This window comes from Oncorhynchus masou, chromosome 4 (genome assembly GCF_036934945.1).
Source record: "Oncorhynchus masou masou isolate Uvic2021 chromosome 4, UVic_Omas_1.1, whole genome shotgun sequence".
NCBI classification, from domain to species: Eukaryota; Metazoa; Chordata; class Actinopteri; order Salmoniformes; family Salmonidae; genus Oncorhynchus; species Oncorhynchus masou.
In genome coordinates this window covers 930,979-948,596 of record NC_088215.1, presented here as the reverse complement: position 1 = coordinate 948,596, position 17,618 = coordinate 930,979, and the positions used below count along the sequence as shown (strand labels likewise).

Here is a 17,618-nt window from a genome sequence, read left to right as displayed (position 1 = left end):
AACTTCGGATGTTTTCAATGAGGAGACTCTCAGTTAGATAGCAAATGTTCAGTTTTTCAAAAAAAATTATTTGTGTAGGAGAAATCGCTCCGTTTTGTTCATCACGTTTGGCTAAGAAAAAAGAAAGAAAATTCAGTCATTACAACGCCAAACTGTTTTCCAAATTAACTCCATAATATCGACAGAAACATGGCAAACGTTGTTTAGAATCAATCCTCAAGGTGTTTTTCACATATCTATTCGATGGTAAATCATTCGTGGCAGTTGCCTTTCTCTTCTGAACCAAATGGAAACGTGCATGCAGCTGGATTTTACGCAATAATTTTGATGGAGGACACCAGGCGGACACCTGGTAAATGTCATCTCTTATGGTCAATCTTCCAATGATATGCCTACAAATACGTCACAATGCTGCAGACACCTTGGGGAAATGACAGAAAGTGTAGGCTCATTCCTTGCGCATTCACAGCCATATAAGGAGACATTGGAACACAGCACATTCAAAATCTGGGGCATTTCCTGTTTGAAATTTCATCTTGGTTTCGCCTGTAGCATCAGTTCTGTGGCACACACAGATAAAATCTTTGCAGTTTTGGAAACGTCAGAGTGTTTTCTTTCCAAAGCTGTCAATTATATGCATAACCGAGCATCTTTTCGTGACAAAATATCTTGTTTAAAACGGGAACGTTTTTCATCCAAAAATGAAATACTGCCCCCAGAGGTTCAAGAGGTTAAGTGTGAGTCTATGTGTGAGTGTGGTTTCCCCCGCTCTCTTCGCTTCCTCATCTGCCCGTCTATTCCCAATACTGATGCTGTCCATGCCCTTAGTATGTGCCTCGCATTTACAAATGGCAATTTTTTTGGTAGTCGAATTGCCTCTAGTAAATTCAAGATTAGTTGCGCGTGAGTAATGGGTTTACCTGCTGTGGTTATCATGCCCCTGTTTCTCCACTGTGCTGCGAATACATGAACAGTGTTAAAGGCGTAAGCACTGTCTGTATGTATCATAATGCATTTACCCTTTCCTTATATGCAAGCCCTGGTAAGGGCCACAATTTCAGCTTGTTGAGCAGAGTAATTATTTGGTAAAGCTTCAGCTTCCAGCACCTTAGTGAGAGTCACTACTGCATAACCCGTAGCATTTGAGCCATCTGGGTTCTTCCTAGAAGACCCATCAACGAACATAGTTATTTCTGCATCTGGCAAAGGCAGATCAGTTAGATCTGGCCTGGGCAGAACCATTTTCTCTGTCTCCGTTTTAGACCGAAATCATAGTTTCTCTTGTCTCTTTAAAAATAATCAGTATGTATTTTCCTTCCTGTGAACCGCGTCCATAGAAGACTTTTGATCGGACATCACATTTCACCCATAGGATATTATTTTTGGGACTTTCAACGTTAATGTCTCATATCTCACTACTCTAGACTAAGTTAACCTCATCCTTTGATATTAATTTCTTTTAGCATTGTACAGGTTCAATTATTCTGTTCGCCTAGAATTACCCTGCCTTTTCACCAAGCCTAATTTATCCTCACCTGTTATATATACATCTTATCTGCTACTTCTTGATAGTCAGACTACTTCCCATATACAGATAGACTACTCAGGTTCAAACTTTATTTAGGTATGTTTTTTGAATTAATGGCTATCCTATTTGTACGGAACAAGCGTCCTAATTCTCCAATGTGTACTAAAACCAGGATTTATTAAGCTCTAGTATATTTATGGTAGTGCACCTTACCACAGGTCCATTTCAGACCTGTTTCCTTCCTATCGATTTTGGTTAAAACCCAAGGTAGAAACCCATTTTATTTGTTCAGAATATTCAAGCACCTATTATTGATCAAATTCAACTCCTTTATAACATTTTAATCAATAAATATCCTAAATAATCCCTCCCAAATTCGAGAATAAAGGCTACTGACCTGCTGCCGACTGGGAAAAGCACTGTTCGTTTGGATCTGTCACCTCCCTTTCATCTGGGTTCACACACCGGGCCTATTTTTAACCTCAATCCAGAAGCCAGGTCTTTTTATTTATTTATTAACGTGCACGTTTTTTCCGGCGTACGACCTCCAGATGGCAGGGACGGATTTTTAGATCCCGGCTTCGAAGGACCAATTGTTGAAGTGATTCTAAATTCATTCATTTGTACAAAGGGACAGACTGTCATTGTTACTAAACTCTTGACTATATTATATACAATTGGGAATGGGAGCAAGAGAGAAAATTCATACATGTACAGTACATAATAGCATTTGGACTAGTCAGTCCTGATTGAAATGTATACATAATTAGTCATCATTGATAAAAATTCCCTTAACAGTAGCCCTGGCTCACAATTGATTTTGACTGCACTGTTTGCCATATTGGAGATGAGTATTGTTTTGGTTGCGATCGTTCAAATGGGACGAGAGTTATAGTTAGTATATAGTATAGTATAGTATTGAGTTTCTCAAAACTTCAATTTTAGACAGCTATGAAAAATATATATTTATGTACACAAATTCATAATGAAGATGTTTTTTTTTCAAGCATATATATATATATATATATATATATATATACAAAAATAAGAAGTGGCTGTTTTGTCTTGTTTTTGCAATGAAAGTTGTTTTCTGTTGGTGATGAGAGAACTTGTCCAACAAAATTATAGGATTTATTTGTTGTCTTAAGGGGGAAGGTGTTACCGGTTTTGGTTTTTCCATTTATTTTTTGAGGTTGGACTTTCGCATGTAAATCTTGGTGTTGCCGTGTTAGTATGTGTTACACCTATGCTGGTTGCCATCTTGTTATTGGGAAGGTGTTTCACATGTGCTGGCCCAGGTGCTATTTAAGAGTGGGTGGCCCAGTGCTCCACTTGTCTTGATGGAGGCGGAGGGTTAACATCTTTAGTTAGTGCTCCCTATGTTGATTTCTATACAAACAATCCTTTATCTGATTTAGTTTTGCCCCACCTTTTTGGTTTTCTTACTGTCTTTAAGTTTGGTGTAGGTTTTTCTTTTGTTTTCCTCTTAGTCTAATTTAGTGGGTGGGTGTCTTTTAGGTCCCAGTTGTTGTTCATTGCTAGTCAACTTTCAGTGGACACCCGCATGAGTGTCTTTCAGAACTCCTCCTAAAACCCCACCTGTTTTGGTTGTCAGTGACTCTCCCTTCTGTTTGAGTGGCATTTGGTTTTCTTGCTGGGGAATGTTACTCAGCTAAGACTGAAAAGCCAGAGAGGTCATTATATTCCAGTATTTCTGGATATACTCTCCAGCGAGGTCATTACATATATATTTTTTCACCTTTATTTAACCAGGTAAGCGAGTTGAGCACAAGTTGTCATTTACAACTGTGACCTGCCCAAGATAAAGCAAAGCAGTGCGACAGAAACAACAACACAGAGTTACACATGGACTAAACAAGCGTACAGTCAATAACACAATAGAAAAAAAATTAAGTCTGTATACAGTGTGTGCAAATGACATGAGGATGTAAGGCAATAAATAGGCCATAGTAGTAAAGTAATTACAATTTAGCAGATTATGTAACGGATTTCCTCCTCTTCGACTGAGGAGGAGTAAGGATCGGACCAAAGTGTAGCGTGGTAAGTGTTCATGATGATTTTAATTAAAGAAAGCACTGAACACTGAATCAAAACAATAAACGATGATGTGAATTTACAAAACCGAAACAGTACCGTATGGCCCAAACACTCACACGGAAACAAACACCCACCAACCAAAAGTGAAACCCAGGCTACCTTAGTATGATTCTCAATCAGAGACAACTAACGACACCTGCCTCTGATTGAGAACCATACTAGGCCGAACACAAAAACCAACATAGAAAAACAAACATATAGACTGCCCACCCCAACTCACGCCCTGACCATACTAAAACAAATAATAAAATAACAGAACTATGGTCAGAACGTGACAGTACCCCTCCCCCAAAGGTGCGGACTCCGGCCGCAAAAACTGAACCTATAGTGGAGGGTCCGGGTGGGCGTCTGTCCGCGGAGGCGGCTCTGGCGCGGGACGTGGACCCCACTTCACCACAGTTTTTTCCCGCCTCCTTAACCGCCCCCGTGGCCTCTTACGAGCGGTGACCCTCGCCGCCGACCTCCGACTGGGGACCCTAGCCATGGGTCCCGAATGGACGGGAGATTCCGGCAGCGCCGGACAGGTGGGAGACTCACACTGTAACGGATTTCCTCCTCTTCGTCTGAGGAGGAGTAAGGATCGGACCAAAGCGCAGCGTGGTAAGTGTTCATGATGATTTTAATTAAAGAACGCACTGAACACTGAATCAAAACAATAAACGATGACGTGAATTTACAAAACCGAAACAGTACCGTGTGGCCCAAACACTCACACGGAAACAAAGAATAAAATAACAGAACTATGGTCAGAACGTGACAGATTATCACGGGAGTGATAGATGAGCAGATTGTGGTGTGTAAGTAGTGATACTGGTGTGTTAAAGAGCAGCAAAGTAAATAAAAACAATATGGGGATGACGTAGGTAGATTGGGTGGGCTATTTACAGATGGACTATGTACAGCTGCAGCAATCGGATATTCAAGTCTCTCTGGTTATGCTCGCCACCACTAGTCGTTGCACACCAAGCTAGCGTTACTGGTGCAGACTTGGGGACCAACCGAACTCCAACCACCTATTCTGCATACTAGGCACCTTTGGCAGGGCTAACTATTCTGCATACTAGGGTCCTTTGGCAGGGCATACATTGCAAGACATAAAACGTTGGCTGTGGAGGCATGGTCAATCCGTATAGGGTTTTTCAGTCTGCCATCCTTTGAAAGCATTGGGGGTGATGACACAATGGAGTCCCATTCAATGAAGGGACACAACAATTTCAAAGATTTTGTAGAGTTACAGTTCATGTAAGGAAATCATTCAATTGAAATAAATTCATTAGGCCCTAATCGATGGACTTCACATGACTGGGAATGCAGATATGCATCTGTTGGTCACAGATACGTAAAATAAAAAGTTAGGGCCTTGGATCAGAAAACCAGTAAGTATCTGGTGTGACAATTTGCCTCATGCAGCACAACATGTTCTTCGAATAAAGTTGATCAGGCTGTTGATTGTGGCCTGTGGAATGTTGTCCCACTCTTCTTCAATGGCTGAGCGAAGTTGATGGATATTGGCGGGAACTGGAACACTGTTATACATGCTCAATGAGTGGCATGTCTGGTGAGAATTTGGGGAATGGAAGAACTGGACATATTCAGATTCCAGGAATTGTGTACAGATCCTTGTGACATGGGGCCGTGCTTTATCATGTTAAAAAAGGAGGTGATGGCGGTGGATGAATGGCACAACAATGGGCCTCAGAATCTCGTCACGGTATCTCTGTATTCAAATTGCCATCGATAAAATGCAATTGTGTTTGATGTCCATAGCTTATGCCTGCCCATACCATAACCCCACCGCCACAATGGGGTACTCCATTCACAACGTTGACGTTAGCAAACAGCTCGCCCACACAACGCCATACATGTGGTTTGCGGTTGTGAGGCCTGTTGGATGTACTGCCAAATTCTCTAAAACGACATTGGTTGAGAAATTAATATTCAACTACCTGGCAACAGCTCTGATGGACATTCCTGCAGTCAACATGCCAATTGCAAGCTCCCTCAACTTGATACATCTGTGGCATTGTGTTGTGACAAAACTGCACATGTTAGTGGCCTTTTATTGTCCCCAGCACAAGGTACACCTATGTAATGATCATGCTGTTAATTCAGCTTCTTCATATGCCTCACCTGTCAGGTGGATGGATTATCTTGGCAAAGGAGAAATGCTCACTAGCAGGGTGCAAACTAATTGTTGTAAAAAAATCTGAGCGAAATAAGGGTTTTGTGCTTATGGAAAATTTCAGGGATTTTTTTATTTCAGTTCATGAACCATGGGGATCAGCACTTTACATATTGCGTTTATATTTTTCATCAGTGTAGTTTTTCCACAATTAAACATTTCCACATACATAGATCCACATAACTCGACATGACTAGGCAAGGATGTATTGCTCAACAGTCAAAATGAAAAAGACATGTAAAAAAACAAAAACATTTTTGACGAGACTGCCTTTATGACAAACTTTGTAGTCAATTTTGACACTAGAATAAATGTTTCTGACTCATATCGAAGCCACATAGGCCATTTTCAAAGTGATTGGTTGGTTTTTAGGGGCAGTCACTATACACTTAACAAAATACAATATGTAATCGGAATTACTCAATATAGAGTCTGCAAAACTTAAATTGGTCTCTTGTGCTGGGCAGTGGGTTTAATACAGAGTGCTGGTGACTCATTACTTCAGCCGCTACATTCATTACAATCCAATACACTGCATATGAATTGCATACTGTATGGGTTTATAGATATAAACTGCTGTATATGCTGAGGTAAAAGTGGGTTGGGAATACTCAGTAGGGTCCGTAGGTCGAGTGGAAAGTGTGGCTTGGTATTTAGACTTCAGTCCCTCAAAAAATAACACCATATATCGATTCTACAGACCCTACTCTACTGAGAATTACCAACCTCTCTTTTGACTCTGCACGTTTTTTCTCCACAGCCCAATGTTGTGAACATACCGATCTGAACATTGTGTTTTTTGATAGTGGTCTTACAAAAGGTTTTTAGAAGCATATTTGTAATTGTTTTCATAAAGTCCTTTTTGCGTTTGCTTTTATGCACAATAAAAATGGGACATTGATTAAAATGTAATACTGTATATTTTGAAATAGTTATCCACATTTTAATGTTTTGAAATGCGGGCTTTTATTTTGAAGGAATTCGTATTAGCATACAAAACTGACGTCATCGTTTGTGCTGCTGGCTGAACACTAGTGCGGCATTGAATGTATATGTCCTGTTTTGATTGTACAGTAGATCAGAAGAAGTAGTGCTCAAATACGATCCTTTACTTTGTTGTCCAGGTAAGAACGCCGACTTTATCACTAAATGTTACATTCGGGTAAACGAGTTGGTCTAAACTAGGGTTCAGGGAAGAATATAACAAATTAATAGCTAAATGTCCGAAAAGTCCACAGATTCTACAAAATTAATAACCGATTGCGGCTTAACCAATATAAATGATTGTAAAAAAATAACAAATGTAAACGATGAGCTGTCTATCCTAAAGCCTATTAACTTCATGGCATGCGTTCAAGCAACCCCTAGTGACATTTTTGCCGCGTTATTGGGTGTGCTGGTTCCCTAGGGTTGACCTACTTTTGCTGTCGTGCATTGCAGTCAGTGTGTTTGTTCGACTTTGCAGGCGACTTGCCGACTGACTGATCTACAAATGACCTTGCATCACAAATAACAACTCATTATTTGTTAATCAGCCAGTGTCACCATTTACCCACAATGCATTTGACGCTCTCGAACACGGCAGTGAGTTCACTGCCCATTTAATTGTCTTGATGATTAATCGGATGTTGCTTTAAAATCCTTAATGAAGGCTGTGCTGTTGTGCACTCCTTTTAGTGGTTTTGTTAGCGCGCGCTGGTATAGTGTTTTTGTGTTTGGTTTGTGTTGAGTAATGTGCAGCCCGGTTGCCGTAGTAAACTGAGTTTAATTATGTGGAGTAAAAGCCGATGTATGGTTAATCTGATCTGCTGCCTGTGACTGGAACGAATTGCAAAAATCGCTGAAGTTGGAGACCTTTATCTCCCTCACCAACTTCAAATATCAGCTATCTGAGCAGCTAACCGATCGCTGCACATAATCTATTGGTAAATAGCCCACCCATTTTCACCTACCTCATCCCCACAGTTTTTATTTATTTACTTTTCTGCTCTTTTGCACACCAATATCTCTACCTGTACATGATCATTTATCAATCCAGTGTTAATCTGCAATATTGTAATTATTCGCCTACCTCCTCATGCCTTTTGCACACATTGTATATAGACTCCCCTTTTTTTCTACTGTGTTATTGACTTGTTAATTGTTTACTCCATGTGTAACTCTGTGTTGTCTGTTCACACTGCTATGCTTTATCTTGGCCAGGTCGCAGTTGTAAATGAGAACTTGTTTTCAACTAGCCTACCTGGTTAAATAAAGGTGAAATAAAATAAAAAATAAAAATCTCTGTAGCGGCAGTACAGCATTTACTGAGATGCGACCTCGGCAGAAGTCAAAGCATTCGTACTGCTTGCGCTTTGGGGAGCTGTCGTACGCGTCCAATAAATTGGTCTGCGGTGCACCACTCGTAGTGATAGCCTTTCAGCTAATTACAAACAACTGGCCAAACGAAATGACAAGACCTTACCTCCTCTGAGATGTTGGAGTAGGAGCTCAGCCAATTCTATCATGAAGTAAAAATACTGCACCGGTTTTCCACCTGCATCTCCCCGATACCCCCCAGCAAAATTAGGCGACATTCAGGCTATTGTTTATTTCACACTATGTTGAGGTAAACATCAGAGTATAATCCTTGTATGGATGTCAACCCCAATACATGTTCATGTCATCAATCAACTGCATTACAGTTAAAAGTGACTGAATACCACCACTGATTTCTGTATGCGAGCTATGCTACCAGTTTATATGAATGGGAGCATAATCAGCACTTCTTCTAACCCGGAAAAGGGACAACTACTAAATGTTATGCAGCGAAAACAGCCAAATATATACAAATCTGATTTTAATAACCACATTGTGGGCCTGTTACAATACATAAATCATGATGGATTTGACAAATATCCACATTGTTTGATAAGACTTGTTGATTGTTTACAAATCCTCCCTGATCTCCTTCCAGGAGTTCTAACTCCTTTTTGTGTCTTTGAAATCCCTACATGAGGTATCATAAATATGTATTTTATTTGTCAACTTGTTCTGATAGACTTTCATCAAAGTTCTCCATGTTTATATGTATGCAGGATGTACCGCCCCCACCTAATGCCAACCAACATGTCAATACAGAGCTATGCGGAGCCCTTCGCATTGTTACCTCAATTTGGCCTACGCAAGCCTCCAGAGGCTTCACAATTGCGTCACACCCTTCGTTCGGGGACTCCGAACATCATTTCCAGATGAAGCATAAATCAGCTTTTCAAACCAAAATGTATTTGTCACATGCATCGAATACAACAGGTGTAGACCTTACTGTGAAATTCTTACTTACAAGCCCTTAACCAACATTGCAGTTAAAGAAATAGAGTTAAGAAAATATTTACTAAATAAAAAATAAATAAAAAATATATATAAAAGTAACACAATAAAAGGAAAATAATGAGGCTATATTCAGGGGGTACAGGTACCAAGTCAATGTGCAGATTACAGGTTAGTCTAGGTAATTTGTACATGTAGGTAGGGGTAAAGTGACTATGCATAGATAATGAACAGCATGGAGCAGCAGTGTAAAAACAAAGGGTGGGGCGGCAATGTAAATAGTCCGGGTGGCCATTTGATTATTTGTTCAGCAGTCTTATGGCTTGGGGGTAGAAGCTGTTAAGGAACCTTTCTGGCCTGGATTTGTCGCTCCAGTACTGCTTGCCGTGCGTGTTATGATCTTCTTCATCTGATGAGGAGTATGAAAGATCAGACCAAAAACACAAAATAACCAAAGTGAAACAATGAAAATCGAAACAGTTCTGTATGGTGAAACACAGACACAGAAAACAACTACCCACTAACCATAGTGGGAAAACAGGCTGCCTAAGTATGGTTCTCAATCAGAGACAACGATTGACAGCTGCCTCTGATTGGGAACCATACCAGGCCAACACATAGAACTATAACACATAGAATGCCCACCCCAACTCACGCCCTGACCAAACTAAAATAGAAACATAAAAAAGGAACTAAGGTCAGGAAGTGACAGTACCCCCCCCCCCCCCAAAGGTGCGGACTCCGGCCACAAAATCTAAACCCATAGGGGAGGGTCTGGGTGGGCATCTGTCCGCGGTGGCGGCTTCGGCGCGGGACGTGGACCCCACTCCACCTTAGTCTTGGCCCACTTAGGTGGCGCCTTTGGAGTGGCGACCCTCGCCGCCGACCCCGGACTGGGGACCCTTACAGCGGGCCCCGAATAGACGGGAGACTCTGACAGTGTTGGATAGGCGGAAGACTCTGGCAGCGCCGGACATGCGGGAGACTCTGGCAGTGCCGGAGTGAAGGGCGACTCTGGCGGCTCCTGGCTGACGGGTGACTCCGGCGGCTCCTGACTGACGAGCGGCTCCTGACTGACGGGCGGCTCCTGACTGACGGCCAGCTCTGGCGGCTCCTGACTGACTGGCGGCTCCTGACTGACGGGCGACTCCTGACTGACGGGGACTCCGGCGGCTGCTGACTGACGGGTGACTCCGGCGGCTCCTGACAGGAGGGAGACTCTGGAGGTGCCGGACAGGCGGAAGAACCTGGTGGGAGGAGACAAAGAGACAGCCTGGTGCGTAGGGCTGCCACAGGACCCACCAGGCTGGGGAGACCTACAGGAGGCCTGGTGCGTGGAGGAGACACCTGGATGGACCGGGCTGTGGGGGAGCACTGAAGCTCTGGTGCGCAGCCTTGGCACCACTCCTCCAGGCTGGATAACCACTTTAGCCCGGACCCTCCAGAGTGCAGGCACAGGTTGAACCGGGCTGTGGGGGAGCACTGGAGATCTGGTGCATACCACTCACACCTCTCCCTTAGGCTCAATGCCCACATTTGCCCGGCACGGGCGGAGGGCAGGCATAGGGCAAACTGCACCCTCCCAGCACCCCGGAGACACAGCACGCAGCGCCGGCACAGGATACCCTGGGCCGAAACGGCGTACCGGAGACCAAACACGTTGAGCTGGCACAACACGCCCTGGCTGGATGCCCACTCTCGCATGGCACTGCGCACTGATGACACCGTGCGCTTCACCGCATAACACGGTGCCTGACCAGTACTATGCCTCTCCCGGTAAGCACTGGGAGTTGGCTCAGGTCTATCGCCTGACTCCGCCAATCTCCCCGTGTGCCTCTCTTGCCTGTTGCGCTGCCTTACCTCATATCGCTCATATTCCCCAGCCTGTGCCCAGGGTCCCTTACCGTCTAGTATCTCCTCCCAAGTCCAGGAGTCGAGAACCCTCTGCTCTTTGTTACCACGCTGCTTGGTCCTTTTCTGGTGGGTAGTTCTGTAACAATCTTCTTCATCTGAGGAGTACAGCGCTCAGAGCCCAAACAAGCCATAAAGATATCCGTCATGTTGTGGAGTCAACATTAGTCAGAAATAGCATTATAAATATTCACTTACCTTTGATGATCTTCATCAGAATGCACTCCCAGGAATCCCATTTCCACAATAAATGTTTGATTTGTTTGATAAAGTTCATTGTTTATGTCCAAATGTCCTCCTTTTGTTAGCACGTTTGGAAAACAAATCCAAACTCACGACGCGCGTGCAAGTCCAGCGGAAAGGTCGGACGAAAAGTCCAAAAAGTTCCGTTCCAGTCCGTAGAAACATGTCAAACGAAGTATAGAATCAATCTTTAGGATGTTTTTATCATAAATCTTCAATAATGTCTGTAGAAAAGCAATGGAACGCGAGGTAACTCTCACATAAACGCGCGTCACGAGCCCATGGCACTCTGCCAGACACCTTGCTCAATCCCCTCTCATTCAGCCCCCCTTCACAATAAAAGCCTGACACAAGATTCTAAAGACTGTTGACATCTAGTGGAAGTCTTAGGAAGTTCAAAATGACCCCACAGACACTGTATATTGGAATGGCAATGAGTTGAAAAACTACAAACCTCAGATTTCCCACTTCCTGGTTGGATTGTTTTTCAGGTGTTTGCCTGCCATATGAGTTCTGTTATACTCTCAGACATCATTCAAACAGTTTTAGAAACGTCAGAGTGTTTTCTATCCAATACCAATAATAATATGCATATATTAGCAACTGGGACTGAGTAGCAGGCAATTTACACTGGGCACCTTATTCATCCAAGCTACTCAATACTGCCCCCCAGTCCCAAATAAGTTAACAATCACCCTATTTCTAGGAAAAGTAACAAACTTGTCTTCTTGGTCTTGTATTTGCAGATCTGCCCGGGCTGTGGACGAAAACAATGGCACTAATCTCCCTCGAGGATCTCGACGGATTGGAGGATGAAGAACTGGACAATGACATCACTGACAACCCTGATCCAATGGAGGACGACGAGCAGCAGAGGCTGTACACCCATTGGCAGGCGATCGCCAGCACACACCAGGTGTCCGTCCCCCGAGGTAAGCGAGATAGGCGGTGGAGAAAAATAGTCCCATTCGAGGTAGTTGCTTGGCAGCAGTGTATTTGGAGACAATCAATCTGAGAAATCAAACTCGTTGCAACAGGATATTGTTTCTTCCTATAGTTTAAATAAAATATCAGATTCTAGTTGCTACATCCTGTCCATAAGCAAAGACAGCTAAACAAAGTCCCAGAAAATGATGGCTACATTTCAACATGTGGCGAAATCTGCTCGGAGCCTTCACCGTGCACTGCCACTTTAAGAGCGCATGAGCAGTAAGGAAGGAGGAAATAAAGAGAGCTCGTTCAGCTCTTTGGGGAGGGGCTCTTGGCTGGCGCGACATTTTGATTGTGTGTGCTGTGCTGCAGAAGTTTTGTTTGTTTTCAGCGTTTGTAGTTTATAAAGTATTTAACTCAATCATCGGTGTGATCGCTTTAGATCGTGGTTGTTTTTGTTTGGGACCGCGCCCGTTATGGATCGCATGGATTAGTAGCAACATTGTTGCGAAGCTTTAACATACAAACCAACAAACCATCGGACAGTCAGACCGTACACCGGCAGGCCTGAAGACCACAGCTAAGATTTCTCTTTTTCTCTCTCTTTCTCTTCCCTCTCGTTCCAGTGCTTTACCCTGCAACAGACTCTCTATTTTTCAAATGCACTTCCCATTGAAGTTCATTAGAGCTGGACTATTATTGCCCTGCCAGAAGTATTTTGATGGACATTTTAGTTAAAAGGGAGGTTGCTTGCAAGTTGTGTATTGTTATGTGAACTGTATTGAGGTGAGGTGTACTAATGACATGTGGCCGAGAAGACTGGACATTTTTAAGGCCTTTGTTGTGTCGATGAACACCCCCCACATTCATACCCTCTGCACTCATCCACTAGAAAATAATACAGATTATTGCAAATCCTCTGTTGATGACTGGGTTCGTTCTTGTATGACGTTGCTGTTTAATTGCTCTGCCATTATTAGTATTAGTATTATTGTATGAGGTATTCTTGTTGGGGTTACCCAGGTGCTGTGATGTGGGATTTATATGGTGTGTATTCTTTTTTCTCTCCACTGGCTATCTGGTAAGCAGGCTACACTCTAGGCAGTCTCTTCTGTTGATGTGTGTGGGTCTGGTAGTGGTACTCTCTCTATTCTACTCTTTTCCTTTCGGCATGGTTAATACCTGCCTGGCGCCCGAACAAAATCTTTCTTTACCCCTCTCTAATAAATACCGCTACAAACAATATCGGTGCATTGTTTTACAGCACATTGTTTTATCTTCCACATTCCAAACCGTCTGCAATACAGCAGTATGACTTGATTGCTATAGTGTGTGTACTGAAGTCTCTATCATGGCGTACTCAAATGGGCATCAGTTTGAGGTCTAGTAAGAAGCTTATAGGTATTAGAGTCCTAGAGACTTGAATACTTGACATTAGCCCTGGGTTCCTTTTATAAAGCATAAGCCAATGACGAATATCCCCCCACTTCACTTGGTTCCGGTGAGGTTTATACCAATGAGGTTTGCGTTCAGGCTGCTCTCTGTAAACTTTAAAATAAATGAAGAGGACCCCTGTGTTGTTTTGATAGAAATGACAGGACCAATTCAAGAGCTTACTCGACGGAACCAAACCCAAGAAAGAGAGCAGGTCCCCTTTACCTCCGTCTCTCTGCATGAAAAGGTACAGTATGTGTCCCTTCCACTTGTGACCAATCTTAGGTCAGGATGACAATGGCAGATATGTTGGCTGGATGTTCCATTTTGAAGTGAAGGAAAGTCTGTAGTAAAAGCTAAATGAAGCCATTTTCTTGTCTTTCTTTTGAGTGTCTGGCATATGTACTTTTGAGTGTTTTGAATGGTAAATAAATAATGAAAGCTGTGTGTATGGTCAAACGGATTGTGCGTGTGTTTGTCTATTTCTGCAGCTGGGCGAGGTGCTGTTTGAGGAGCGGGTGTACCCTGCAGGGAAGTGGGCATGCATCACTAAAGGGGAGAAGCTGTACGAGCAGAGCATCTCCATGGGCTTCATGAAACTCATGAAATTCATCTGCAAGGAGAACTCTGTCGGTAAGGGCTTAGTGTTCATGTTCCTGTGTAATTATAGATGTAAGTATGGTGAAAATCTATTGTAATCACTCATTGTTACAACTATATTGTAATCACTTGTTGTTGCACTCTACTTACAGCAGTAACCCTAACCCTTATCATAACCTTAAGTACAGTGCATCTACAATTGATTGATTTGGGGCCTAGACTCTATTGTATATTAATTAGTCATTCTTGCTGTATTTACATCAGTAATCCTAATCCTTACCATAGACCTAAATATAGTGTATAGTAAGACAGGGTAACAGTGAGTAATTATAATAGCACACTCTTGTATCGACAGGACGCTATTTGGGAATGACTGTACCCATTGTGAACAGTATCCAAATGCTGGAGGATGGCAATGGCTTTCAGAAAGACATCTTGACCGCATACTACCTGCCTGCTGAGTTCCAGGCCAACCCGCCCCAGCCAACTGACCTAGACATCACCATACTTCAAAGGGAGGCTTTACGAGTCATCACCCGGTAAGGACACTCCCACCTCTGGCTGACTTCGATACTCAAGCCCCGGGCTTGATTTGAGGCATATTCTACTTCGCCTGTGGTTTGGAGACCTATTCTGACCTATTTACATATCTACATGTAAAAATAGACAATGAATTTAGATAGACAATGTCTAGCCAAAATGGGTGGAAAGAATTAGTCAGATTAGTGATAATATCCATGTTTGTTTTTTTAACTATACTGGCTAGTTTCCCGGACACAGATTAAGCCTAGTCCTGTATTAAAAGGCACTTACAATGGAGTCCACATTGAGCATTTGTTTTGGTCCAGTACTGGCTGAATCTGTGTGTGGGGAATCAACCCAAACAATAATGTTAACTTCAATAAATAATGGATACGTACTAGCTAGACTCACACACTACTTTGCATTGGTAAGATATCTGGCTAAAGTACTATAGGTAAAAAAAAAGAATCAGATAATAGCAGTAATGATAGTATTTATTTAAACACGAATAACAAATGTGGTCTTCTGTAGGCCTTTCTTCGGCACCACCACGGAGGAGACAATCATGCCTCAGATTAACCTGCTGTTGGAGATGCTGGGCCCCAGCGAGGAGATGCATCGCTACTCCTACATGGTGGCTGTCTACGACAACCCTGGGGTGTCCTGTCGCAGGAACGAGATCTGGTTCATCCGACGAGACCCCTAAATCTCTTATAACATCCACCTGTCCCCTCCTGTATCACCCCGACACCCCCTATCCCACCCCCCCTCTGTGCCTCTAGGGTCGTGTTCATTTGCCGTTAAATGGAATAAAAGGGACAAACGGGGAGGGACTACATGGACTTGGTCCAATAAGCAACACTTATTTTCAGTTTCCAGTGCAAAATGTTGTTAAAAAAAAATTGTTTTTGTTTTTGCGTGCCCTAATCAACACAACCCAGATGATTCCTGTCATGGGGATAGAGTATGGATTAAAATGGGAGGAATGGCTCTTGGGTTGGTTTTAGAGGTAAACATGACAAGATTACTTTAAAGATTGTATTAGGTAGACAGTATGGCAGGAAAATACATATTTAACATTCACTGAGATGGTATGCTTTTCTATGCTCTAGGGGAGCACAAGAAAATACTAACTTCAGTGGCATTTTTACCATGTACACAACCAAATATGGTGTTTAAAATACAAGTATATTGTATCTCTGTGAAAAACTGTCTGGGCATTACAAGAGTTAACTCTTATATTTCCATCACATTTTATCTTTATTTTTCTTGCTTTTTATGTTTAAAAAAATTATATCATCTAATCATTGCAAACTGGTGTCACATAATGTCACAGTCTGTTTTACATTTGAGTCATTTAGCAGACACTCTTATCCAGAGCGACTTACAGCAGTGAGTGCACGCATTTTAATACTTTTTTTCTTAATGATGTTGATACTATAATGTTTTTTTTTAATGTCTTATAGGTCTGTAACTTACGAGAAACATGTTGTATTTGCAGTTGACTAGAGTAGGCATCCAGGTTTAACCTATTGTTATCCATAGGTAATTCTGACACAACTTTGTCATTCAAAGTTACTTGCTATGATATGTGGGTGTTCTCTTACTCTTAACTGTCATTAAGTTATATCCTTCTAGTGAATTTTGCCCACACTTTGCTACATTACCTACATTTTGAGGCTGGTGTAGGGATTTTGGGTATACGTGTCCTAATAAGTAAATTACTATCCCCCTTCCCCCAGCCACAAAATGATTGACAGATTGGTCATTCGTTACCTTCAGTTGCCACTAGGTGTCAACCAAACAGTAACGTTTGTATTGTTTTTTGTCTTATTGGTGAATAGCGAATATCTCACAAATGAATAGATTGGTTTTGGTGAGGTTAGTTGTAAATGGAGCTGAGACTGGGACCAGGCTCTTTAGGTTTTGGGGAAGGTTCAAGCTTTTTGAAGATTCATAGCTATAGTTAATGATGGTTGGGGAATGGAAGTTTAATTTAAGTGACTTATGAACCTGTCTGTTCAGCATGGCCAAATGACGTGCTCTTACTGTTCTTGCCTCTTTTTTAAAATATATTTCCCAGAATAAGTGTATATTTGTTTGTATTTTCCAGTAATTAGTACGGTATACATTTGATATGTTAAAATTGTACCCGGCTTCTCTTATGTGACCTTGTATTTCTATGCTGTTTTCAACTGTTTTCAATGCATACATTTCAGTGAATTGTAGTGGGTTGCTTCAATTTAAAGCTGCAATATATAACTTTTTGGGCAACCTGGCCAAATTCAAATAGAATTGTGAGGAGTTATAGATCATTCATTCTCATTGAAAGTAAGTCTAAGATGTAGTAGATCTGTTCTATGTGTGTTATTTCTATGCTTCTGTTCATAAGTTTTGTTTTTACCTCTTTTACTTTCTGTTTTGTACAATAACTTCAAACAGCTGAAAATACTATATTTTTGGTTATGAAAAATATATTTCACAGCAGTTTAGATGGTACAATGATCCCTCTACACTATTTTTGCTTGTTTTGTTACAAACCAACATTTGGAATTTTAGCAAACAGAGAGATTTCTTTATAGTGCATCTTTAAACTACTTAAAAGATTGCCAGTGTAAGTTAATGGAGATTTGATATACATTTACACTTAAACGTACCGTGCCTTCAGAAAGTATTCACACCCCATTTACTTTTTCCCCATTTTGTTGTGTTACAGCCTTCATTTAAAATGTATTCAATTTAGATGTTGTGTCACTGATCTCCACACAATACTGCATAATGTCAAAGTGGATCTTTTATTTTTTTTATTTTTACAAATTAATAAAAAATGAAGAGCTGAAA

General features: G+C 41.9%; 1 protein-coding gene across 2 annotated transcripts; it reads left to right on the top strand.

Annotated features, from left to right (window-relative positions):
- The first annotated feature begins 6,858 nt into the window (after positions 1-6,858).
- On the top strand, positions 6,859-17,618 carry soul4 (heme-binding protein soul4). Of its 2 annotated transcripts, none has more exons than XM_064946990.1 (6): positions 6,859-6,952; positions 12,038-12,223; positions 13,811-13,902; positions 14,147-14,288; positions 14,611-14,794; positions 15,309-17,618. In XM_064946990.1, exons 2-6 carry the CDS (start codon positions 12,064-12,066, stop codon positions 15,481-15,483), a joined length of 753 nt encoding a protein of 250 aa, XP_064803062.1. In that variant the 5' UTR covers positions 6,859-6,952; positions 12,038-12,063; the 3' UTR covers positions 15,484-17,618. The 2 variants fall into 2 exon arrangements, with proteins under 2 accessions (XP_064803062.1, XP_064803072.1); XM_064947000.1 differs by lacking the exon at positions 6,859-6,952 and adding an exon at positions 7,418-7,753.

Coding starts and splice junctions, on each gene's coding strand:
- soul4 (XM_064946990.1), top strand. CDS start 12,064: ATGGCACTAATCTCCCTCGAGGATCTCGACGGATTGGAGGATGAAGAA. Junction 13,903..14,146: donor CCGTCTCTCTGCATGAAAAG/GTACAGTATGTG, acceptor CTATTTCTGCAG/CTGGGCGAGGTGCTGTTTGA. Junction 14,795..15,308: donor GCTTTACGAGTCATCACCCG/GTAAGGACACTC, acceptor GGTCTTCTGTAG/GCCTTTCTTCGGCACCACCA.